The following is a 22141-nucleotide window of genomic DNA, read 5'->3' as shown; positions in this document are numbered from 1 at the left end:
TTTGTCTCACTATAATCTACGTTCCAATGAAGTTTCAGCCTCGAAGAAACCGCGCAGTAGACGCCTTCTCCAGAGTGTCCTGTGCTGTCTGTGTCACAAAGAACCCAAGCCACTGTCAGTAAAAAACAACGTCGCCCTCTTGATAGAAGAAAATGGGACTCTGTCGAAAGTAAGCTCATCTCTCATCCTTGTCTCACTTTTTTTGTTTACAAGCACATCTCTCCTGAACTGTAACATGTGGTAGAGGTGAAAAGAGCTCCCTGTTCAGACATTAATCCGGGAGTTAGAAGAAGGCAGAAGGGCATGTCTGACTTGAAGAAAACTGCTTTTTACAAGTAATAGCTGACATATTACAATAGCTAGTAGTATACAAATGTATAATACAGTATTAGATATCATTAAAACCATGTGCTGCTAGTAAAGATGTGTTGATAAGGTTTGAACATACATACAGAAAATGAATAGATAATTAAATTCTAAATTATAAAGACTTGTTGATATGAAGAGAGTGCTTGATCCACCAATGACATACCACTATTCTGTTATGTACATGTTCTGGACAACTGACAATACTCCCTATGGATAAACAGACTATATTCTTGGAAAACAACACGGCTTTTTGAGGTTATGGTCGGAAGATCAAGTGGCCAAGACGTTCTCAGGTGTCAGTTTCAGATTTATGCCTTAGTTCAGCCTTTTATAGAGATTTGATATTCCAGAAGTTATTTGTCACGTCTTTCCAAGCCCCCAAAATAAATTGCTTGGTCTCTGGCAAAGGGAGGGTTGAGTCAAGTGGTAGTCTCAGCTTTGGTTCTGACAACCTGTCATGTCAGCGTGCAAGCTACTCCTGTTGCTGTTACTCCCTCGGGTGGGCTGTGGTCTCAGTGACTCCCCCCTACCAGCTCTGTGAATATCCATTCTGAATGGACCTGAATGACGTGCCAGTCATTTGGAGTTGTTCTCTGCAGGAACCAATGCATGGATTAACAACTTTGAACAAACAAAGTCCAGACTTACAATTTCCTGATGTATTTGGAAAACTCTGAGAAAAGCAAAGATTCTGGAGAAGGGAACCTGTCCACTGAAGCCATGCTTGCTGAACAATGCCAGACCCAAGCTGCAGACTTATCAAGCGCTGCAAGGGGAAGTGTTGAACTGGGCATGAAGGTCCTTGTGGAGTACACTGAGCACAGTGTCAGTGAAGAAATGGACCCTTCTGCTGTTCTGGAACATGGCAACATGAATACAGATGAGAGTGGATCCTGCAATGGACATACTGAAAGCTCTGAGCGATATTCAGAAAGCAGTGGATTTTTTGATTCCAACCAGGCCCTTGATACGTGTGAAACTTCGGGGTTAAGCCAACCACTCGATGAATGTGCTCAACACTGTGAGTGTTTTAAAACTTGCAAGTGCTCTGAACTGTGTGTTAATCATAGCTTAGGTACCAAATGTAGTCCATCTTGCGAACAGTGTGCACAGCACCCCCAATTATTTCATGAATGTAAGCCCTCTGATCAACAGTCAAAGTCTTCAGACTTTGATCCAGATAAACTGGACATCAACTGTGACACTTTTGGGCAGTGTAAAATGTCTGATTTCATACCTAAGTGCACAGACCACCTTGAGTTAATGCAACAATACAAGTCATCATCACACCATCAGTTTGGGTGCTTTGACTATGAGACAGATACATCAACAGAGGACTCTGAGCAATGTGAAATGCCCAACATTTCTGATTCGGTGGACTCATTTCACTTTGGTACTGACCTTTGTGAATATGATGAAAATCAAAACCAAACTGAATGCACTAATGATTATGAAGAGGAGCAAGAGGTTGAAGATGATGATAATGCCAGCTATGAACCTAAACAAAATGAAATTGAACTCAGTGATGAGGAGTCCCATAACTTATCAGAAGACACACCTGTTTATTTATACAACAGTGACAATGTCTCCCTTTCAAGTAATTTGTGTGAGTCACACATGTACACCGAAGAACACTCACAGCAAGCTGCTACCTTAGACACGTCCGTTGATCCTGCTGAGTTGTGTGGAAATTATTACTCTGAAACAACCCAAGAGTATAAGCCAACTCAGCAATGTGCTTCTTCAAAGTTGTCCAAGAAGAGTTTAATGTTCTGCATTGAAGAAGACTGTTCCTCCGATTGCTCCTCGGTGGAAACCAAATCCTTTAAAACTTGTCCTGAAGGCAGTATTCCTTCTGAACCCTGTTCCGATTCATCCGAGGAATCGGAAAAAAGAGCTCAGGAAGTCTCAAGCAATGAGCAAACAGAGTGGGAGTCTTTTGAAGATGATGAAGAAACACAGCAAAGTAACATGAATAGAAGTGACAATGAAAAAAAGATAACACTTGCTGTTGATATTGTTACTGAAGATTACTTTGATTTGTTTGACAGAGCTGACTATTATGGACTCATATTTGGACAAAAGGAATGTTACGTCTCCTGCTTTGACGGAGGAGATATTCATGATGGTCTGTGTCATAAGGAAGAGGAGCAGAAAGGCAGTGACAAAAATTCATATGCATCTGAAGAAGTAAATGAGGAGATAAATGTACAAGAAACTGAAGAGCTATCTGAAGATATGGATGAGGAAGATGCAGGACAGTCAGATGGGTCTTGTGACTCAGTGAAAGAACCAGAGTTTATGAGGAAATCAGAAACAAGTATGTTCGTGGATGAAGAAAATGAAACGGAGATCTATGGCCTTTATGCAGAGAGTAATAATGAAGCAGAGGACAATAAACTGTCTTTTGGTGAAGAAGACTGTGGATTTAATGAAGTGTGTAGCGAAGGAGCCGAGACCTGCCTGTCTGCTTGTAATGAAGAGAGTATGTTTGCACCATGTGCCAAGGAGATCACTGTTGAAGGTGACGCTTATGAAGATAAGATCCACAGTCATAGTGAATGTCTTGCTGATACTTCCTCTGCAGCTGATGGGACAGAGACAGCAAGTGTTGATTACAAACAAGATGACAATGATGAGCCTGAAGACAAAGTACTTCTGGCATGTTCAGAAATGGAGCCATACTGGGCACTTGCGGATTATAAAGAAACTGGAGAGTTTTATAAGCCAGGTGTTGAGGAGTACTATGCATATCATATCAAAAACATTCAGCCTTCCATTAAACAAACCTTGAACGAACTTGTTATGGACAGAACATCATACAATAATACAGTCTATGATGGGGAGGCCTCCATGAATGAGAAAAAATATGCTCTTCTACATGTGAAAGAGACTGAGCTACGGGCCACCGGAGTCTGCCCAGAGGAGGACAAATCAGTCCCATTAGGAATCATTGAAGTTACTGACCGAGACGACTATGATGAGTGCGAGTTGAATGAAATGTCAAGAGATATAAGATCCTCTCTTGATATTATTCATAGTGTCTCAGAACATACTAAAATTGAAGGAAAGAGTGAACTAGTCAAAAGGACTGAAGATAGCAAGGCCTCTGAACAAAGCAGGGATTCAGAAGAGGAGCAGAGTGATGACGAATCCTTTGAGACTTGTGAATGCGAGCACTGCATTCCACCAGCAGAGCAGGTATTGCATCGTATGCCTATTTAACAGTAAAGTTTTCACTGTGGGAAAAAACACTCTCCTGAATCCCTTATCTGAGGCAAGTCTGCTTAGTCTACTTCTATACCAAGACTGTGTTGTCTACCAGGCAGTGAATCTGTTACAGAGATAGTAAATAGTAAATGGCCTTGTTTTTATATAGCGCCTTCCTACTTATTTGTACTTAAAGCACTTTACAGTCACAGACACATCTACCCATCCGCTCACACGAGCACACACATATTCACACACCAGTGCCATGGGGTTCACCAGCAACTGGGGATTCAGGATCTTTCTCAAGGATACTTCAGCATGTGGCACATTCTGGGATCAAACCACTAACTCTCTGGTTTGTGGACAAGCCGCTTTGCCTACTGAGTCACAGCTGCCCCCTGAGATCTCAGCTTGGCTTGCCAAAGAGCTCTGCTGTTGTCCTCCGTTGTCCTCTCGTAGTAGCTCTACATGGACAAACACATGCATCAGTGTTACAATTAGGGTTGCAAAGGGGTGGAAAATTTCCGGTAAATTTCCGGTAAATTTCCAGAAACTTTCCATGGGAAGTTAAACTGGGGCATTTTGGAAATATTCCAAATTAGAAACTTTCCATGGGAATTATGGGAATTATTGGGAATTTATGGGAATTAACTGGAAATTGGGGGTAATTTAAACAAACTGTATCATATCCAAACATAAATGTAAATATTGTTTGTCATAAGCAGACATCCATGCAAAATAATACAAAAACATGACATTTCAAAAATAGCTTTCATTTAGCACCTAACTTACCAGATAGTTAGCTACTGTATTAATACATTTTTATTTAATATTTGCAAGTTAAACATTAATAACGTTATAGATCAAATATATTTACCCCATGATATTATCAAAACTTACTTGACTTTATATAGTCCGCGGGCTCAAATGTGTGGCTTCAATAGTCTTGTGCTTTGAGCTCAAAAGTGTGGCCTCCAGGCTTCATGTAGGGGGCGTGGCCTCAATAGCCCTGCAGTAAGCAGTGTGCTGTGTGCATGTGATTGAGGAGTGTACTTGCATTAAATCTGGTTGTTTTAGCCAAGACTATGCTACAATATATTCCCCCCAACTATATTTAAGTTCCCTGTTAAGGGCCAACCTTCAATTTTGTAAATTTCTTATTTATTCCTGTTTATTCCCATATATTCCCGTTAATTCCCGTTAATTCCCATATATTCCCGTTAATTCCCATGGTAAGTTTCCAACTTTGAAAATTCCCAGAATTTTGCAACCCTAGTTACAATAAAACCTGGTTTGGTAATACCAGTTTGTTTTTATAGGCAGAATACCGTTAGCAAATCACGATCACTGACCACTTGTTGAAGGACAACACACAATATGGTGATACTTACATGCTCCATCAATATGGTAGTAGCTGTAGCATCCAGAGTTTCTTGTAACCTCTCACCAAAATAGAACAACTCAGTTCAGTCTCTTAAGTGACGGGAAACACTCAAAGATACACACAACCGGCTGAATGACTTCTGCGGTATATCAGATGGTATTTTTTTTTTTTTCGTGTCAAGTGTAATGCTTTATCTCGTTTAAATGGGAGCTGATGATTATATTGTAAAAAGACAAAATGTGTATTCATTTATTAGTGACAGTCTTAAGCCATAAATTAGCTTTTGTTTGTTATCTATTTCTCTTCAGGTTCCAGCAGATCCGCTACTTCCACAAATGAAATCAAATGACGCAGGGAAGATCTGTGTGGTCATTGATTTGGATGAAACACTCGTGCATAGTTCATTTAAGGTAAGTTGGCCTCTGTGACCTACATCTCATCTCATAGTCTTATACTAGGCTGTATACCTAGTGGAAGGCCGTGCATTCTCCACCTAGGCCTTCAATCCCCACAAACCTTATTTAAAACAATTCTTAATACGATCGTTATGACGCCACTGCTGTAGAAACCATCAACATCATACGCAATAAAACAGGACATTGCATCGCAGACAGGCATCAGGCATATAGCGAGATGAATGCCATTACTAAACCAAGAAACTCAAAAAAATTCTTTCACTCACTGCAGCCACCGCTGCGCAAAGTTACACTGCCAGAAGTACTGCAGCTGAGAGACAGACAAGCCATAAAAAATAAATGAATATGCTATTAATTATAGGCTATATAATTTAATAAGATTAATAGGAAAATGTTAAAATGCAAGTCAGGGATTTTGATAAAGTTTATTCCAGCAGAGAAGGCTTTGCTGGCCACTGACAGCCCACCACTGTGTATACTTAACTAGGAAAACAGTTAGGTATACAATCAACAGATTTACTACTGTTCATACTGATGATACATATGGAAAACTCCTAAATAAAGCCTCAGCTTATTTGAAATAATCATGAAATATAACAATTAATATTGTCTATGTTGGCACTATATAGAGCATTGAATGTGATTTAAATTAAAGTAAAATTAGTTGGTTACAACAAATTGGATCATATAGCTGGAAATATTGAACACGTCCTCATACATAAACTACAGAATAGGTTGATAGTGGTTCCCTAAATGACACTGGTTAGGTTCAGGCATAGGGATAGCTATCATTTTTGAACAGATATAGAAACACAGAAATAGAGCAAGTCTGCTTTAGAGGTGATAGTATGCGCAGTCAAACATGCTGGCAGCTTCCAGTGTTTGCTGATAACATAGAGACAAGTCCCACCTTGTAATTACTGATATTTTAATGTTGAGACACTCGGGTCTGATTTATCAAGGAGTTACTAAGTGTATGCCGGAGAAAGGCTGTGCCCCTGCTGTACAATGGAGCTCAGTTAGATAGTTTATGGTTTATGGTCTGATATAAACCAAAGGCAGTTATTTATATGTTGTACCCAACCATGTCTTGTTCATCCAACTGAGTTTCTTTTTCCAATTGTTCCATTCAATTTAAATGGCTTTCAGAGCCACTTTTAAATGCTTGGCTTTTAACACTTTCCTTCCTGGACGTCCCTTAACCGACCCCTTTTCTGTTCTAAATATGCAAACGAAAAGTGCACTTAACAAAATTAATCTCTGAACAGTATAAATTTAACAAGTGTTAATATGTTACTCATGAATGAGCTTTCACCATCTGCACTGTTTTTTTATATTTTCCAGCAATTCTGTGGCTTCCTTTTGATTACTTTGAGACCTTTTTTGGGTTTTTTTGTTTTTTTCTCAGCGCACTTCAGACCTCTCCGACTTTGAGACCTTTTACGGTAGCATTCTGTGAACAAAGTAATCATTGCCAAAAGTCAAGGTGCCTGTGTCACGACAAATTATGTAATGAATGCCATGTGGTGCTTAGTCCTTCTCAAGTCACAGACTGTTCTAAAGGATGTTACTAGATATCACCATTAGCTATGCGTAAACAGGGTCAGACTCTGTGAACTCCATGCTTAACTCAAGAAAGATAGTAGTAATTTTTAATTTGACATATATACTAAAAATAACACAGTGCTAGTTGTGTGTGACATCCACTGGCTTGTGTTGCAAAGGGATTAAGCCATTATAAAATTTAAACTGGTCAGATTTTGAGTGTGTATATTAGCATGGGAAGTGTATCTCTGAAGTATTACATGTCAGCCTGAAGTCACCTCTTATCGTATCGTATCTTATCATAATAAGATAAGATAAGATAAGAAAAGATAAGATACTCTGTCAATTTATTCCACAGTGGAATTGTTGGGCTTATTATTATTTCAGTGCAATAGCAATGTACTGTATACAAAGGTGGAAAGTCACAGGGAGACTCACAAGTGATAAAAAAAAAGCACAATACCTATTTTTATTATCATTATTTTCCTTAGAAAAATATTCTTTTAAATGTATGGATGTGGAGAATTACTTCTGCATGTATGTTCAATCTTTGAATCTGTGACTGTCCAATCATGATACATAAAAGCGTGTGGAAATGATAATTCATTAGATCATACTGCGTGTTGTATAATGCTGAACATGGAGAGTTCAGATAAAAAGTGGCTGGCATAGAAATTGAATGTTGAAGGTAAAAAACAGCAGTCGGTTGGATTTTTATTTGATTTGATGACTAGTTTCAGTTAAAGCTACTTCTGTTAGCAGTAGGAGTACTTTAAGTTGACAAAAAAAACAAAAACATTTTTGTTCTAGATACTTAGTCAAAATCATTTTGAAACAGCTGCTGCAGGATATGACCCTAACAAGCATACAGCATTAGTCATGAATGCATGCTTTCTGTTTACATCTGATCTGATACTGTTTCACTTGCATTACCTCACAGTTTCCAAATGTAGGCCATGCTGTTATGCCTTACATAGAATGTGCTTGTGAGGAGCATATTTCAAATGTGAGAACTGCCTAAATAAATATGCTATTTTTGTCACAGTGTCACAATCTGTAACGCTTGTATATCAATACTTGAAGTGACAAGAGTCAAAGTATTTAAAGTGTTATCTGAAAGATGCCGAGGTGGTGTCTTCATGTCTGTGTGACACATCTGATTTGGCATCTGTGTGTCTGAGGAAGTAAAAATATAAAATAATGTTTTTGTACGTTTCTGCTTGGTGTGTTTTTGGCAGCCAGTGAACAATGCAGACTTTATCATTCCAGTGGAAATTGATGGAACTGTTCACCAGGTAGGAATCTTATATGCTCAAGTCACCATTTACAAAAAGCATAAAGCAGCATTTGTATCAGTTACACAGTACTTTCAAGTTTGCTAGACTTTCTGCCCCAAAGATTTGTTTAAAAAAATAAAGCTGTGCAAGCTAAATTTCTGCAGAGCACCATTCTATGTGCACTCACTGTAATTTTGTTGTAAATATCATACACCAAATGCCAAAATCTGTGCTGAGAACCTGACCTAAACTGCTTTATGAAGTACCCAATAAAAATAATTACTATCTTTAGTAGTAATTATCTTTAGAGTTTGCAGTGGTAACACTGTGCTAGCAGACTGACAGAGCTGTAGCCCTTCCTGTTGATGGCCACCAGCAGCAGGTGCCTATTTCAGTGGCCTGACGAAATGAAAAAAGCTTAAGAGGCTTCTCAGAAATCACTGGCCATCAATCTCACTCTGTGGCGCATATTATGCTCATAGGGAATGGCAGTGGCTTTTCCCTCCAGCTTTTAAATGGTAACTACAGTCTGTGGCACCTGGCCTTTCAGAAGCCACAGGAGCTTTGTTGTCCAGAGGGCCTGGGTCTGTTTCAAGTAATCCAGGATAGGCTTGTTAAAGTGGGGAAAGCCTATTCGGGATAACTTGGTTCAGAAACAAGGCCACCAGCATCTTAGTGGAAGCAGTTCTCTTGAGGTGCTAACATGTATGTTTTTTATAATGAATGTAATTAAGGCAACATGCAGTTACACACAGACAGAATAAAACTTATATTATTCCTTTCCATCTGATGACATGACAGAACTCATATTTTGAGATTAGAGGCTGTATGTGCAGTTACAGTTATCAGGTTTTCTGGAAACACCGATCTAAACTTGGAATTTCTGTTTTTATCCAAAGTAGTTTGTATTCCTGATCCGATTCCTAATTACAGAAGCATTATGCGTGTTGTACCTCTATGCCTCTCTGTGTATCCACCTAGGTGTATGTGTTAAAGAGACCCCACGTTGATGAATTCCTCAAGAGGATGGGAGAATTGTTTGAGTGTGTTTTATTCACTGCCAGCTTGTCTAAGGTCTGTCCTCAGTCTCACTTTATTATGAAAATTGCAAATTGTCAGACAGGTCAGCATGTTACAGTTACTTGATATGCAAAGTGACACCTGTTGTAGCAAAACATTATGCTAAGAATTACTGGAAGCTCAGGCAATTTTTTGTGATTTATGGGTGACCTTCCACATAAAGAGATATACTTGGCAGGCGGCTGCACAGACATTTTAACATCTAACATTTACTTCAAATCTTAACTTTAACTTTGGAAAGCATCAAGTCAGTAGTTACTCAACTACTCCCACACATACACATACAGACATTTCTGATATATTGTTTGAAACTACATTTTATAACACATAACACATTTTATGTTTAGACTGATACTGCACATTAAAATTTAATGCAGGTTAGTTCATGTGTAGACCATGAAATATCTAAATAACATAATAATTTTGCAGATTGATGGAAAGGCTTTATTGCTATGCTTACGTTCAGATGAGCTGTTTTTAGTGAATTAAAAAAAAAAAAACCTTTCCAAATACACCTGTTACTTACTATACAAATAAATTTAAGTTGTAAACAGCAGGTGAAGAGTCTGATATTTCCCTCACCAACACTATTATGTTGTTGTTTTTGTGTCTACACATACATTATTTAGATTTAGACAGACTTGAATCATCCACAAGGGAAATTTCTTGATCACAGTAGGTTAGTTGCACATAAAAAAACACTCTTGAGACCACAAGTAAAAAGAAAGAATGAAATAAAATAAGAAAAAGACAAAAATGGCCCAAAACCGTGCTGATTGGTTTTTGGCATAGAAAAGTAAGCATTAGCATAAAAAAGTCAAAGGAACACACTAAAATAACTTAAAAAAGTAAGAGTCACGGAGCTGCTGTGACCTGCTGCCACTCTTTCAGGCGCCCAGGTCAGACTCTATTTGCTAATGGATTTAAACTTTCCACCTGTACTTAAAGTATATGTTGATGTGTTCTTAGCTAGTTTTTGTTTTGATTGTGTAAATGCAACTTTTATCTCCAAACCAAAAATGTACCTTGTGAAGTCATGTCTGTGAAGGTTCTCAGTCATCCAGGTCATGATACATCCAAAAAAGGTTCAAAAAAGGCAACTGGAGTTGTAGAGTTTTATTTTTATTTTTTTTTTCCTTTTAGAAGACGTTTCACAACTCATCCATGTAGCTTCCTTAGGACGGAAGAAAAGCTCTACAAGTAAAGTTGCCTTTTTTGAACCTTTTTTGGATCTTGTGAGGTCATCAATATGCGTCAATATTTTAGCACTCTTTCGGTTTTCTGTTTGAGTGGATTTTCTGTGACAAACATCATAAAAACATCATTTTAGAATGCTAGTCTTTATTTTTCCCCCCACAATAGTACGCTGATCCAGTGTCAGACCTGTTGGATAAATGGGGGGCTTTCCAGAGCCGTCTCTTCAGGGAGTCATGTGTCTTCCACAAAGGGAACTACGTAAAAGACCTTAGCCGTTTAGGAAGAGACCTCAACAAGGTCATCATTATAGACAACTCCCCAGCCTCCTACGTCTTCCACCCTGACAACGCAGTATGTAATTTTCGTACATTTCATATAGTATACATATGCAATCAGTGTTCTGTGGAGTTTTCAGTGAAATCTATAATACAGTACAGCACAAGTCTGTATAGTGATACACACTGTTAATGACTCCTAGCTCTACTGCTTTTTTACTCCTCCAGGTTCCAGTAGCATCCTGGTTTGACGACATGTCGGACACCGAGCTCCTGGATCTTATCCCCTTCTTTGAGAGACTAAGCAAAGTGGATGACGTTTATGATATTCTCCAGCAGCAGAGGACTTCAAGCTAACGCAGGCATGATACTAGGTATTATATTAAAAAAATATTCATAAACGGCTGTCGTTAGGGGCCATGGAGGCTGGTGGGCCGCAAGCTCCACTGTGCTTCCCACTATAAGGACCACACTGCAGAATTACATTTTGTCATCATCTAATCTCATATTCTCAGTGGATTAAAAAAAAAAAAAAGAAAGTAAATTTCCAACTTGGCTTGGTACTTCAGCATTGACAGTTACCTAATGTATCCACTATTTTTTTTCTATGCAGAATAATTAAATGACTTGTGTAGATATCTTTTGCAGTGCAGCAAGTGTACGATGTTGTTGTCGTTATATGACAGCAGTGACCTTTGTTAACATCCCGTAAAGCTAGGTTGTGTGAAGAGTTGTTCAGTGCTGTAAATAAACCACCATCGCTGTTTTAACTGAATTGTCAGTGCAGCGTTTGTAATTTGAAACTTTACCACAGAAAATAACACACCACTGAGAACTGTCTTGTCAACTTAACCTGTACACAAATGACAATCATTATCCAAACACTGTAAACTTACTGTATGAGTATGCAAGCTTTGAACACAATATACTACATACGGGAGCATTTGCATTTAGATTTAAAATAAATTGAATAGACAGTAGACAGCTCTTATCAGCTGTAGTCCTCATTTACAAAGTCCACGGCGCAAAGCCTTCTCCAGCACAACCCGAGGATTCTCAATGGGGTTAAGTTTTGGACTCTGTGGTTACCAATCCATGTGTGAAAATGATGTCTCATGCTCCCTGAATTCCTGACAATTTGATGAGTCCTGGCATTGTCATCTTGGAATATGCCCATGCCATCAGGTAGTCAGCTGACCTCCTGTCTTTGGGGACATAATGTTGCTGAACCTACAGCTGACCAACTGCAGCAACCCCAGATCATAGCATTGCCCCCAAAGGCTTGTACAGTAGGCACTAGGCATGATGGGTGCAACACTTCATCTGCCTCTCTTCTTACCTTGATGTGCCAATCACTCTGGGACAGGGTAAATCTGGACTCATCAGACCACATAACCTTCTTCCATTGCTCCAGAGTCCAATCTTTATGCTCCCTTGCAAATTGAAGCCTTTTTTCACAGTTTTCTTAAGGCTACACAGCTGTTCAGTCCCAATCCCTTGAGTTCCCTTCACATTGTACATGTGGAAATGCTCTTACTTTCACCATTAAACATAGCCCTGAGTTCTACTGTTGTTTTTCTTTTATTTGATTTCACCAAACGTTTAAGTGATTGCCGACCACATTTCTTCCTCAAAGATGATGGTTCCCCACTATCCTTCCAGTTTTTAATAATGCACTGGACAATTCTTAACCCAATTTTAGTTTCTGCAGTCTCCTTAGCTGTTTTCTCTGCTTGGTTGTTTAAGAAATGAGAAGCTACTCAATGCATCAGTTGAGCCTAAATAACTTGTTGCCAGCTGAAAGATTATCGGCCATGCAGTAATTATCCAATAGGAGGCTCTTACCTATTTGCTACTGGAATCTTGGTCAATATGTTTAGGCTTTTTTGACAAGAGTTTACAGAAATACTTTAATGCCATTCATTAATACACAGGATTAGATGTAACAATCCCTTGTGCCAAAATCCCAGGCAAAACACATTTAGAGGCCCTGTCCAGCTGAGAAATCCTAACAAACCTACAGTCATATAATATGACGCTTAACCTACAATCTAAATGAACTAAGTAAATGCTGCTGGCTTGTATGGCCCGCTCAGCAAATGACGCTAACTCAAACCTTGTGAAATATAAGCTAACCAAATGCTGCTGGTTAGCTTAACCTAAAATCTAAATAAACTAAGTAAATGCTGCTGGCTTGTAGGCCCACAGAGCAGCAGAGGATAATTCAAACATTATGAAACATAAGCTAACCTAACGCTGCTGGCTTGTATGGCCCGCTCAGCAGCTAACCATAGCTACCAAGCAACATGAAGAGATCAGGAACCTGGCCTAAACAACAGCAGTATGCAGCATGTCATTGGGGTTTTCAAGTGGGCACCTCCCTTCACCGATGTTTCGTTAAGTTAGGCCCACGACACCTCGAGAAGGCTTAACAGTGACTTCCAGCGTCCTGGAGTCACCCCCCTCCACACTGCCACTGCGAAACCTGTTTTTCTCACCATTTCTCACCATTAATATTAGACAACAACTAATATTTCAATAATTAGTCTAGTCCTTTATGAATCACGAAACAAACAAAACAACCATGGTTCGCCCCGTTGATGCGGACTGAACCACGAACCAAACAAACAAATCTACCGTGAGTCCAAAGTCAAAGCAGATTTCTGCAAAGTAATGGCGATTTATTAAAAATATGTAAAATAAGTGCTTGCATAAGTGTCCAGCCAGTCCATTAACTCCATTCCTCTACCTTTACAAGCTACACAAGGCCTTGATGCCGAGAAGCATCCTCACAACATGATGCTGCCACCACAGTGTAAACGGTGTTTACCTGGAGTGTTTGGTGACATAGCATCTGGTGTGATTGCCAAACCATTGCAGTTTGGTCTAATTTGACCAAGGAAGATTGTTCGAGTTGACATTGAGTCGCCCATGCAGTAATTATCCGATAGGAGGCTCGTACCTATTTGCGTAGTTAAATCCAGGTGGCGACTTTTTTTTTTTTTTTTTTGCCAGGCAGTGTATTTGTCCAGTCCAAAACAGAGTCTGAATTTATTGTACTGTATGTAGATCTGGATTAGCATTAATAACCAGACCGACTTCACATGGAGCTGAATTTCCACACACATACACACACACTACTGCAGCAGTGGTAAGATTATTATTGTAAATACAGTATATTTTAGGATTTAGTCATTTTGGTTAGATTTTAAAGTTATTTCATCTAGTGTTATTTTATGTTTTGAGTTATTAGTTGTATCAACACAGTGTGCAGCTAATCAGTAAAGCAATGCTGGTTTATATGTGCAGAAAGAGGTCATAACCATCTTAGATATAAGTTTGATCTGAAAGCACACTTGGAGGCTTCCTGTTGGTAAACTTGAATCTGAGCTATTTCACGTTAACTGACTCTAGTGTATTGCCTTACTGATCTCTATATACAGTATAACTGGGGAAACCTGTGCCAGAAACGCTTGAGTCTTGATTTACTTTAGTCTGGAGAAAGTGTGTGTGTGGCTTTTGAGCAAGTTCATCACTTTCGGTTTGACAGTACGAGAAAAACCATAATAACCTGTCTTGAATTAATAACTGACCTTTTTTTTTTTTTTTTTTACTGTATGCAACAAGATTATTGCCATTGTGATTGACTGAAGTAAAGAAACTAGTTCAAACAAGTGCGTTTTTAAATTAAGACTGGGAAAAAAAAGATGACTACAGATATTTTTACCTTGCTTCAATAAAGCATGTTTTATTGAAACAGTCTTATTTCACTACAGTACTTCATTTCACATGTTGAACATTAAACACAATGTGGACACAAGTCGAATGAAAAAAAAAATGGAATATGGAACAGATTTCATATGAAAACAGCAATCATTCTTCACTCAACAAAGCAATGTCAGTACGTCAAGCATGCCCTGATTATCAGTCAAGGCGATGAAGTAATTATTACTTTTTTTTTTTAATCATATTATTTCCTAAATTACCTCATTTTTGGCCCAATGTCTTTACATTAGAAGCCCCTTGCTGCTAGACAGAATATTTTCCATTCAAACATTTCACCAAAACATAAAAAAACTGTTTCTTTACAATGAATAAGTGATGAAAATCTCATGACCTACAGTGCATCTGGAAAGTATTCACAGCGCTTCACTTTTTCCACATTTTGTTATGTTACAGAGTTATCCCAAAATGGATTCAATTAATTTTCCCCAAACTTCAACACACAACACCCCCTAATGACAATGTGAAAATGTGAAAATTCTTTTTGAGAATTTTGAAAATTTATTAAAAATAAAAAACTAAGAAATCACATATGTATTCACAGCCTTTGCCATGAAGCTCAGTATTGAGCTCAGGTGCATCCTGTGTCCACTGATCATCCTTGAGATGTTCGTACAGCTTAATTGCAGTCCACCTGTGGTAAATTCAGTTGACTGGACATGATTTGGAAAGATGTCTGCTGCTTTAAAGTTCCCAATGAGCACAGAGGCCTCCATCATCCATAAATGGAAGAAGTTCCAAACCACCAGGACTCTTTTTAAAGCTGGCTGGCCGTCTAAACTGAGTGATTGGAGGAGAGGGACCTAGTCCTAAGTACACAGCCAAGATATCAAAAGTGTGGCTTCAGGACAACCCTGTGAATGTCCTTGAGTGGCCCAGCCAGAGCCCACACTTGAATCCGATTGAACATCTCTGGACAGATCTGAAAATGGCTGTGCACCGACGCTTCCCATACAACCTCAAGGAGCTTGAGAGGTGCTGCAAAGATGAATGGGCAAAACTGCCCAAAGATAGGTGTGCCAAGCTTGTGTCATCATATTCAAAAGACTTGAGGCTGTAATTGCTGGCATAGACTTTGCAAGTTTTGAGCAAATGCTGTGAATACTTATGTACATGTGATTGTTTTGATTTTTTTATTTTTAAAAAAATCACATTGTCATTATGGAGTGTCGTGTGTAGAATTTTGAGGAAAAAAAAAATCTATTTTGGAATAAGGCGGTAACATAAAATGTGGAAAGAGTGCAGCGCTGTGAATACTTTCCAGATGCACTGTATGACCTTCAATGAACTGTTGTTTAAATGATACTCGTAATACCTCATGCTGGTGTTTTTGTTCTCTAAATCAGTCATTGTCACAACAGCCACACAAAACCATGCTCTGATATGATATATGGGGAACCTACACTGAGTGCAAATCAGGTAAAAAACTAACAAGTAAAATTATTCACCCACTTTGATGTTTTCCCTTTTTATTGAAATCATGGTCAATAGATATTGACCATGATTAGGCTTTTTTGACAAGAGTTTACAAAAATACTTTATTGCCAAAGTCAAAGCAGATTTCTGTAATGGCAATTAATTAAAAATATGTAAAATAAGTGCTTGTGTAAGTGTTCACCCCATCCAGATAGTATTAAACAAACTCTGAGTCCATTAACACCATTCTTCTTTTCATAACTGTTTTTTTCACCCTCTACCTTTACAAGCTACACAAGGCCTTGCTGCCGAGAAGCATCCCCACAACATGATGCTGCCACCACAGTGTAAACAGTGTTTATCTGGAGTGTTTGGTGACATAGCCTCAAGTCTGATTGCCAGATCACTGCATTTTGGTCTAATTTGACCAAAGAAGATTGTTCGAGTTGACATTGAGTCTCCCATGTCTTTGACTCGTGTTATATGCTCTCTCATTTTTCCTGTCTCATCTAAAAATCTGTCTTTACTTTGACAGTAAAGAGGTACTTGTTGTATATTCCTGTAAAAAAGCTAATTATATTGATTATAATTCCACTAATAAAAGCAATTATAGGGAAAAACATCCAAAGGGGTTAAATATTTTTTATAGGCACTGTATAACCTCAAAGTCAGTTTTGGTTCTAGACAAGCAAAGTTCTCTACACCAAAAAACAAACCTCCGGAGCACAACATATAGTTTCTTAAATAGATCAGATGTGTATAAACATGAATTTAAGAAATTTGGTTTTGCTACCATATGCTCCTTATGTCTGCCTACATACAATTTATAGGTCTTTAATGCGGATTGTATTGCTCTAAGCACACACAAAAGTACACATTCACCTTAAGCTATCATAACCCACTCACAGCCAAATCCCGTTCACACACTTTGACAAAATTAACAGAGGTTTCTTAAAGTTATGAGATAATTAAATAAAAATTGCATGAAAAACAATCACAACCGTGTTTCTAAGTCACTTAAACACGTAAGCAACATCAGTGTTATCACTTGAAAGCATTAATAGGGTCAATCCATGTCAATCAGATGATGGCAGATGAGGGATCTCAAAGAGGACCTGTGAAATCTGAGCAGAGAAAAATGTGACTTTAGGCCAGGCACCATCAGTCAACAAGGCAGGCCTATTTCTGTCAAAATGTGACACTGACTTGTGTAACCAGCCGACCACAAAATAGCCAGCAGAACACAAAATATCTGCTGCAAATAACTGACCCTTTACAAGTTGATGTTTTGGTGCTGACATAGGCTATGATTTTTTTTTCTATCTTGCATTTCCTTTAAGAGATTAAATGATCTCATGTCTGAGCAGAAAACAATAGGGGTGGGACTTTACTGCCTTAATTACGATTAATTAATTACAAAAACAAAAAATAAAAAATATTATTTAATATTATTATTAAAAAATAAATAAATAACGCATTTAATTGCATTTTGCGTTCCAAACAACGCGGAACTTCTGTCAGTGCACGATTTCTTGGTAAACCGACTACACTGATGCCCACGTCAAAGCTAGCTAATGCTACTAAAATGGAGGAATAGTATTAAAGCACGTTGCTTGGACTGATGGAAGGCAAATTTTATTTAAAAAAATTGAGATCAATTAATTACAAAGCCTCTTATTATTTAGATTCTTTTTTAAATCGAGTCCCACCCCTACATAACACAATATTAATAGTCATCCAAAATAAAAACACAGCTGAATCAACAGCTTTCTCAGTATTGCTGATGCTGGATACCAGAACCTTCATGAAGCTAAGATTTAGTACAGGACTGTTTTATTGGAATACATTTGTTTTCACTTGTGTACCTAATGAATTGGCAAGTGAGTGTACATTCAAGTAGACCAATACTAAAATTTGTCAGTCTGTTCAAATATTTGTGTTCAGATAACACTGCGCAAACTTCAGGGTATCCTGGGTGCACTGATATGTGTTAACTCTGCATTGCCAGTAGGTGTCACAGGCAGATTTGATTTTTTTTTAAATAGTTTTCGAAGCTCGCCAAAACAACACAGTGCTTTAAACACGATGCCTCTTACCTTCTCTTACTGTCAGTTTTGCAGAGCATGTATACTCTCCAACCTGCACACTGTATGTGCCCTCATCCTCCAGCGCCACCTGCTGGATGATCAGCTTGCGATAACAGCCCTCACTGCAGATCTCAAAGCGCTCCGAGGGCAGAACGACGTTGCTGCCTTTGTACCAGCGAATACTGCATCTGGGATTAGACACTGTGCAGTCCAGGATCACACGGCTCTTCATAAGAGCAGTCTTATCTGTCAGAGGTTTTACAATGTTGACAGGCAGCTCTGAAAAGGAAGACATGCAGTTGAAACTGAGAAAAATAAGAGCATTGCACTCACTGGATAAAAAAAAAAAAAAAAAAAATAGACACCTTATCTCGTAATTACGAGAAAAGATCTCGTAATTATGAGATCAGGGTCTCGAAATTACGAGATAAGATAAAGAAAAAGGAAACGTCTGTAAATCCTCTTTCAGTGGCAATGATGGCACTATCGCAGCTAATCTGCTATTACTTCCTCCTCGGTTTGAGACACTGGGAAATATTAACGTTTCTTAAAAATGAGGATGGTATTAATATTAGTATGTCAACACTGCGCAGGCATCTCAAGTCTTTAGGACTGTTCAGGCGGAAAACCCAGTCTGACGTGCTGGATGTCGCTCTCTTCCTGCAGGAGCAGTTGAACCAACACGGGATGCTTCATGGATACATATTCATGCATTTGAAATGCATCCAATCTGGTTTAGTAGTGACTCAGAGAACTGTACGGCACCTGTTAAAAATCCTAGAGTCTAGGATGGGCAACCTAAATGAAGGTGGGGGCCACAATTTTTCATCGACACCAGATATGATAAAACTGCCATTTTAAATATGTTTGTGTGTGTATAATTATATTATATATATGTGTGTGTGTATGTGTGTGTGTATCTGTGTTTATTGAAGCAAACAAAAAATTTTTCATTTATTTTTTAAATTAATTTGTGCATTTTTACACTAAGAAAGCGTTGAACATTTTCCCTGTATACCCACTCTACCTCACCACTACTAGCAGTGGGCACTGGTAAAAAGCCGCCTTTGTTTGCGTACTTTTGATTTGAGGTCCGCTACGATAGCAGCCCTTGCAGCTTCAGTATACTTCTGGTATTTAGCTTTGTGCAACGTATTGTAGCGGCGACTTAAATTGAATTCCACATGTACGCTTTGATTCCACTTTAGTCAGATATGTGTATCTATGACAGATGTATGTTTATCTTGCTGTTCTCTTCTCTTCTCTCTTTGCTGTTCTCTTCTCTCTTTCTTCTGTCTGTACCCGGCTGGCCTTAGGCAGATGGGTCCCTCCATATAAGCTGGGTTCTGCTCGAGGTTTCTTCCTGTTAAAAGGGAGTTTTTCCTTGCCACCGTTGCCTTCAGGTTTGCTCTGGGGGTTTCAGGCCGGGTTTTTGTAAAGCGTCTTGAGACGATTTGTATTGTTATTGACGCTAAATAAAATTGAATTGAATTGAATTGAATTGAAATCTTTCATGGCAGATAGCGTCTCTGAGCAGACTAAGCACAGGTTTGCCTTCACATTCCGTTAGTAGATAACATTTTTTCACCTGAAAGACACGATTTTCTCGATCAAGTTTTCTCTCTCCTCCGCTCTTAGCCACGGCTCAACATCTTTTCTTCACTGGTAGAGAAGACCCGGTGGAAGCGTGTGCGAGGCGGCGTCTGCATTAGAGGCGCCTCCTAGTGGCCTAGTGTGTCATTACAACTGATTCCGTGCCGCTGAGGATACAGTGTTATAATTTTCAAAAATTAATCTAAGGGCCAGTTGCCCATCCCTGTCCTAGACCCTCAAGGAGTACAGCTAAGGCAACGGAGTAATTGAAGCATTGGCCAATGTGGCACTTTTCCTCATCTCGTAATTTCGAGATCTTTTCTCGTAATTTCGACATCGTGATCTCGTAATTTCGAGATCTTATCTCGTAATTACGAGTTTTTTTTGTTCTCATAATTACGAGATAAGGTGTCTAATTTTATTTTTTTTTTTATCCAGTGAATGCAATGCTCTTCCGTAATATATATATATACGGGTAGATCACGTTGACTTGGTCATTGTAAAAGTAGCTCGCAAGCCAAAAATGTGTGGGCACCCCTGCTTTACAGTATATGATCCTGTAAAGTATATAGAGTAAAGTATTACAATTAAGTATTTTACCCCGTGTTAATGACCAAAATACAGTTTTACTCTGCAGTTTTATATAAACCAAATGCCAAATTCTTATTAATGTGCCTAAGTGCAGTATAAAGATGAGCTTTTGCATTTGTGCACCAAGGAAATGTGGGGTAAACGAGCAAGGGAATGACATGCAGCAAAAGAGCAAGGGGATGACATGCAGCAAAGAACCAGATAGCGGATGTAAAATCTAGGATATAGGATATGTCCAAACTAACTGCTTCACCCCAAATTACATACTCTTAAAAGCAAAATGATTCATTATTTTAATACCTTCGACCTCCAGGTAAGCAACAGATTTTATGTGTCTGGCAACAAACTTGATCTCTCCAGAATCCTCTGCTCGCACATTGCACATGAGAAGAAAATGTTTTGTCCCTGAAATAAGAGGAATATTGTAAAAATAAATTATTAGTTAACAGTGCATTCTTTTAATAACCCATGTAAGAACTGAGTCAGTTCTGCTGGCTACAAATATGCAATATTTCATACAGTACACAATTTCATCTCTGTTCAGAGATATTACTGTTCAAAAGCCCAACACCAGTTTTCAAACTGACCTTCCTGGCGGATCTTGATGGAGCTGGTGGGTTGTATCAGCTCCCCATTTTTGTACCATTCCCCTGGAACATCCTCCACAGAGATCTCACAAACAAACACAGCGTTCTGATCTTCCTGGATGGCAAGGTCCTCAAGACTATGCACGATCACCAGCTCACGCTCTACATGTATACAAAAAAAAAATAAAATACATGAATGAACTAGAATTGCAAGCAGTTATAAAGGGGTCCAAGCACCCTCATGCAACTCAGACCCAAAGTCAAGCCGGCCCCAGACAGGTGTCCCCACTCGTGTCAGACATGCCTTTTTTATGTGTTTTCTCTGCATCCTGCATGCTTCCATGTGGTGACCTTTTACTTCTCCAGTTCTTATTCCTACTACCCTCACACTCACCACACAGAGACACACGTTTGACGTGGTTTTTGGCTTAACATAAAAACAAGCTTTTAGCACCCCCTAGAGGTGCAAAGTCCTCAGATCGCTTACATAAAATATGTTGCTCGTAATAAACCTATTTAAATCATTCTTGCAGCACAGAGAGCGAGACGAATTGACGAAGGAGACGTCAGCAGTGACACAGACACGACCAAGGACACATGACAAGACAAGACTTTGTTGCATTATATTGAAAATGTTTCAGTGTTTCAGTTTAATCTATGTTCTTGACCTCAATACATATTGTAGCGTCTCATGCAAAGGAAGCTTTCTGGAAGTTTACTGAAGCTTGAACACAGGCTACTGTCTGCATACTGCTGTTGTCTTCTTGTTACGTGGTAGCTATGGTTAGCTGCTGAGCGGGCCATACAAGCCAGCAGCGTTTAGTTAGTTTATGTTTTACAATGTCTGAACTATGCTGCTCAATGGGCTTACAAGCCAGCAGCTTTTACTTAGTTTATGTAGATTATAGGTTAATTGTCATATTATATGACCATAGGTTTGGTAGGGTCTCTTAGCTGAACAGGGCCTCTAAATGTGTTTTGCCTGGGATTTTGGCACAAGGGATTATAACAGCTTATCCTGTGTATTACTGAATGCTATATCTAGCCTAGGCTAGTGACTGTTGCGAATAGTGCAGCTGACAACTAGGGAAAGACCTAGTGACAGCATGGAAAGACAGCTGACAGGAGGGAACAGTCCCCACCGGGGCTACAGTGGGTTAGCAGCTCACTGTGGCAGTAGCCCAGGCTTTAATAAGCCATGGGCTACACCCTAACTTGCTACAAGTACGATTAACGATAAAATACCCATAGAGTCAGCGAGAGCAGGGGCGGAAGATGACTCAGTTTGGACTGACACGGCTTTTGACCCAGGAATGAATTTGACACCGAGT

At 39.0% G+C, this 22141-nt stretch overlaps 1 protein-coding gene across 3 annotated transcripts in view; it reads left to right on the top strand.

Moving 5' to 3' along the window:
• The window catches only part of LOC311487710 (carboxy-terminal domain RNA polymerase II polypeptide A small phosphatase 1-like), a 28416-nt gene extending 11704 nt beyond the window's left edge, over positions 1-16712 (top strand). Inside the window, exons 2-7 of one of the 3 annotated variants that reach the window (XM_084544068.1) lie at positions 33-169; positions 5272-5373; positions 8163-8219; positions 9183-9275; positions 10644-10829; positions 10982-16712. In XM_084544068.1, the coding sequence (XP_084400194.1) occupies positions 33-169; positions 5272-5373; positions 8163-8219; positions 9183-9275; positions 10644-10829; positions 10982-11110 (704 nt within the window). In that variant the 3' untranslated portion in view covers positions 11111-16712. Of the gene's footprint in view, positions 1-32; positions 170-402; positions 3571-5271; positions 5374-8162; positions 8220-9182; positions 9276-10643; positions 10830-10981 lie in introns of those variants that run through there. The other 2 variants (XM_084544066.1, XM_084544067.1) reach the window with 2 other exon arrangements.
• Positions 16713-22141: the final 5429 nt, after the last annotated feature.

The sequence above is a fragment of the Chelon labrosus genome, assembly GCF_963514085.1.
Source record: "Chelon labrosus genome assembly, chromosome: 5".
Taxonomy (NCBI): Eukaryota; Metazoa; Chordata; class Actinopteri; order Mugiliformes; family Mugilidae; genus Chelon; species Chelon labrosus.
Note: the sequence above shows the minus strand (reverse complement) of the source record. Positions and strands in the feature narration are given on the sequence as shown.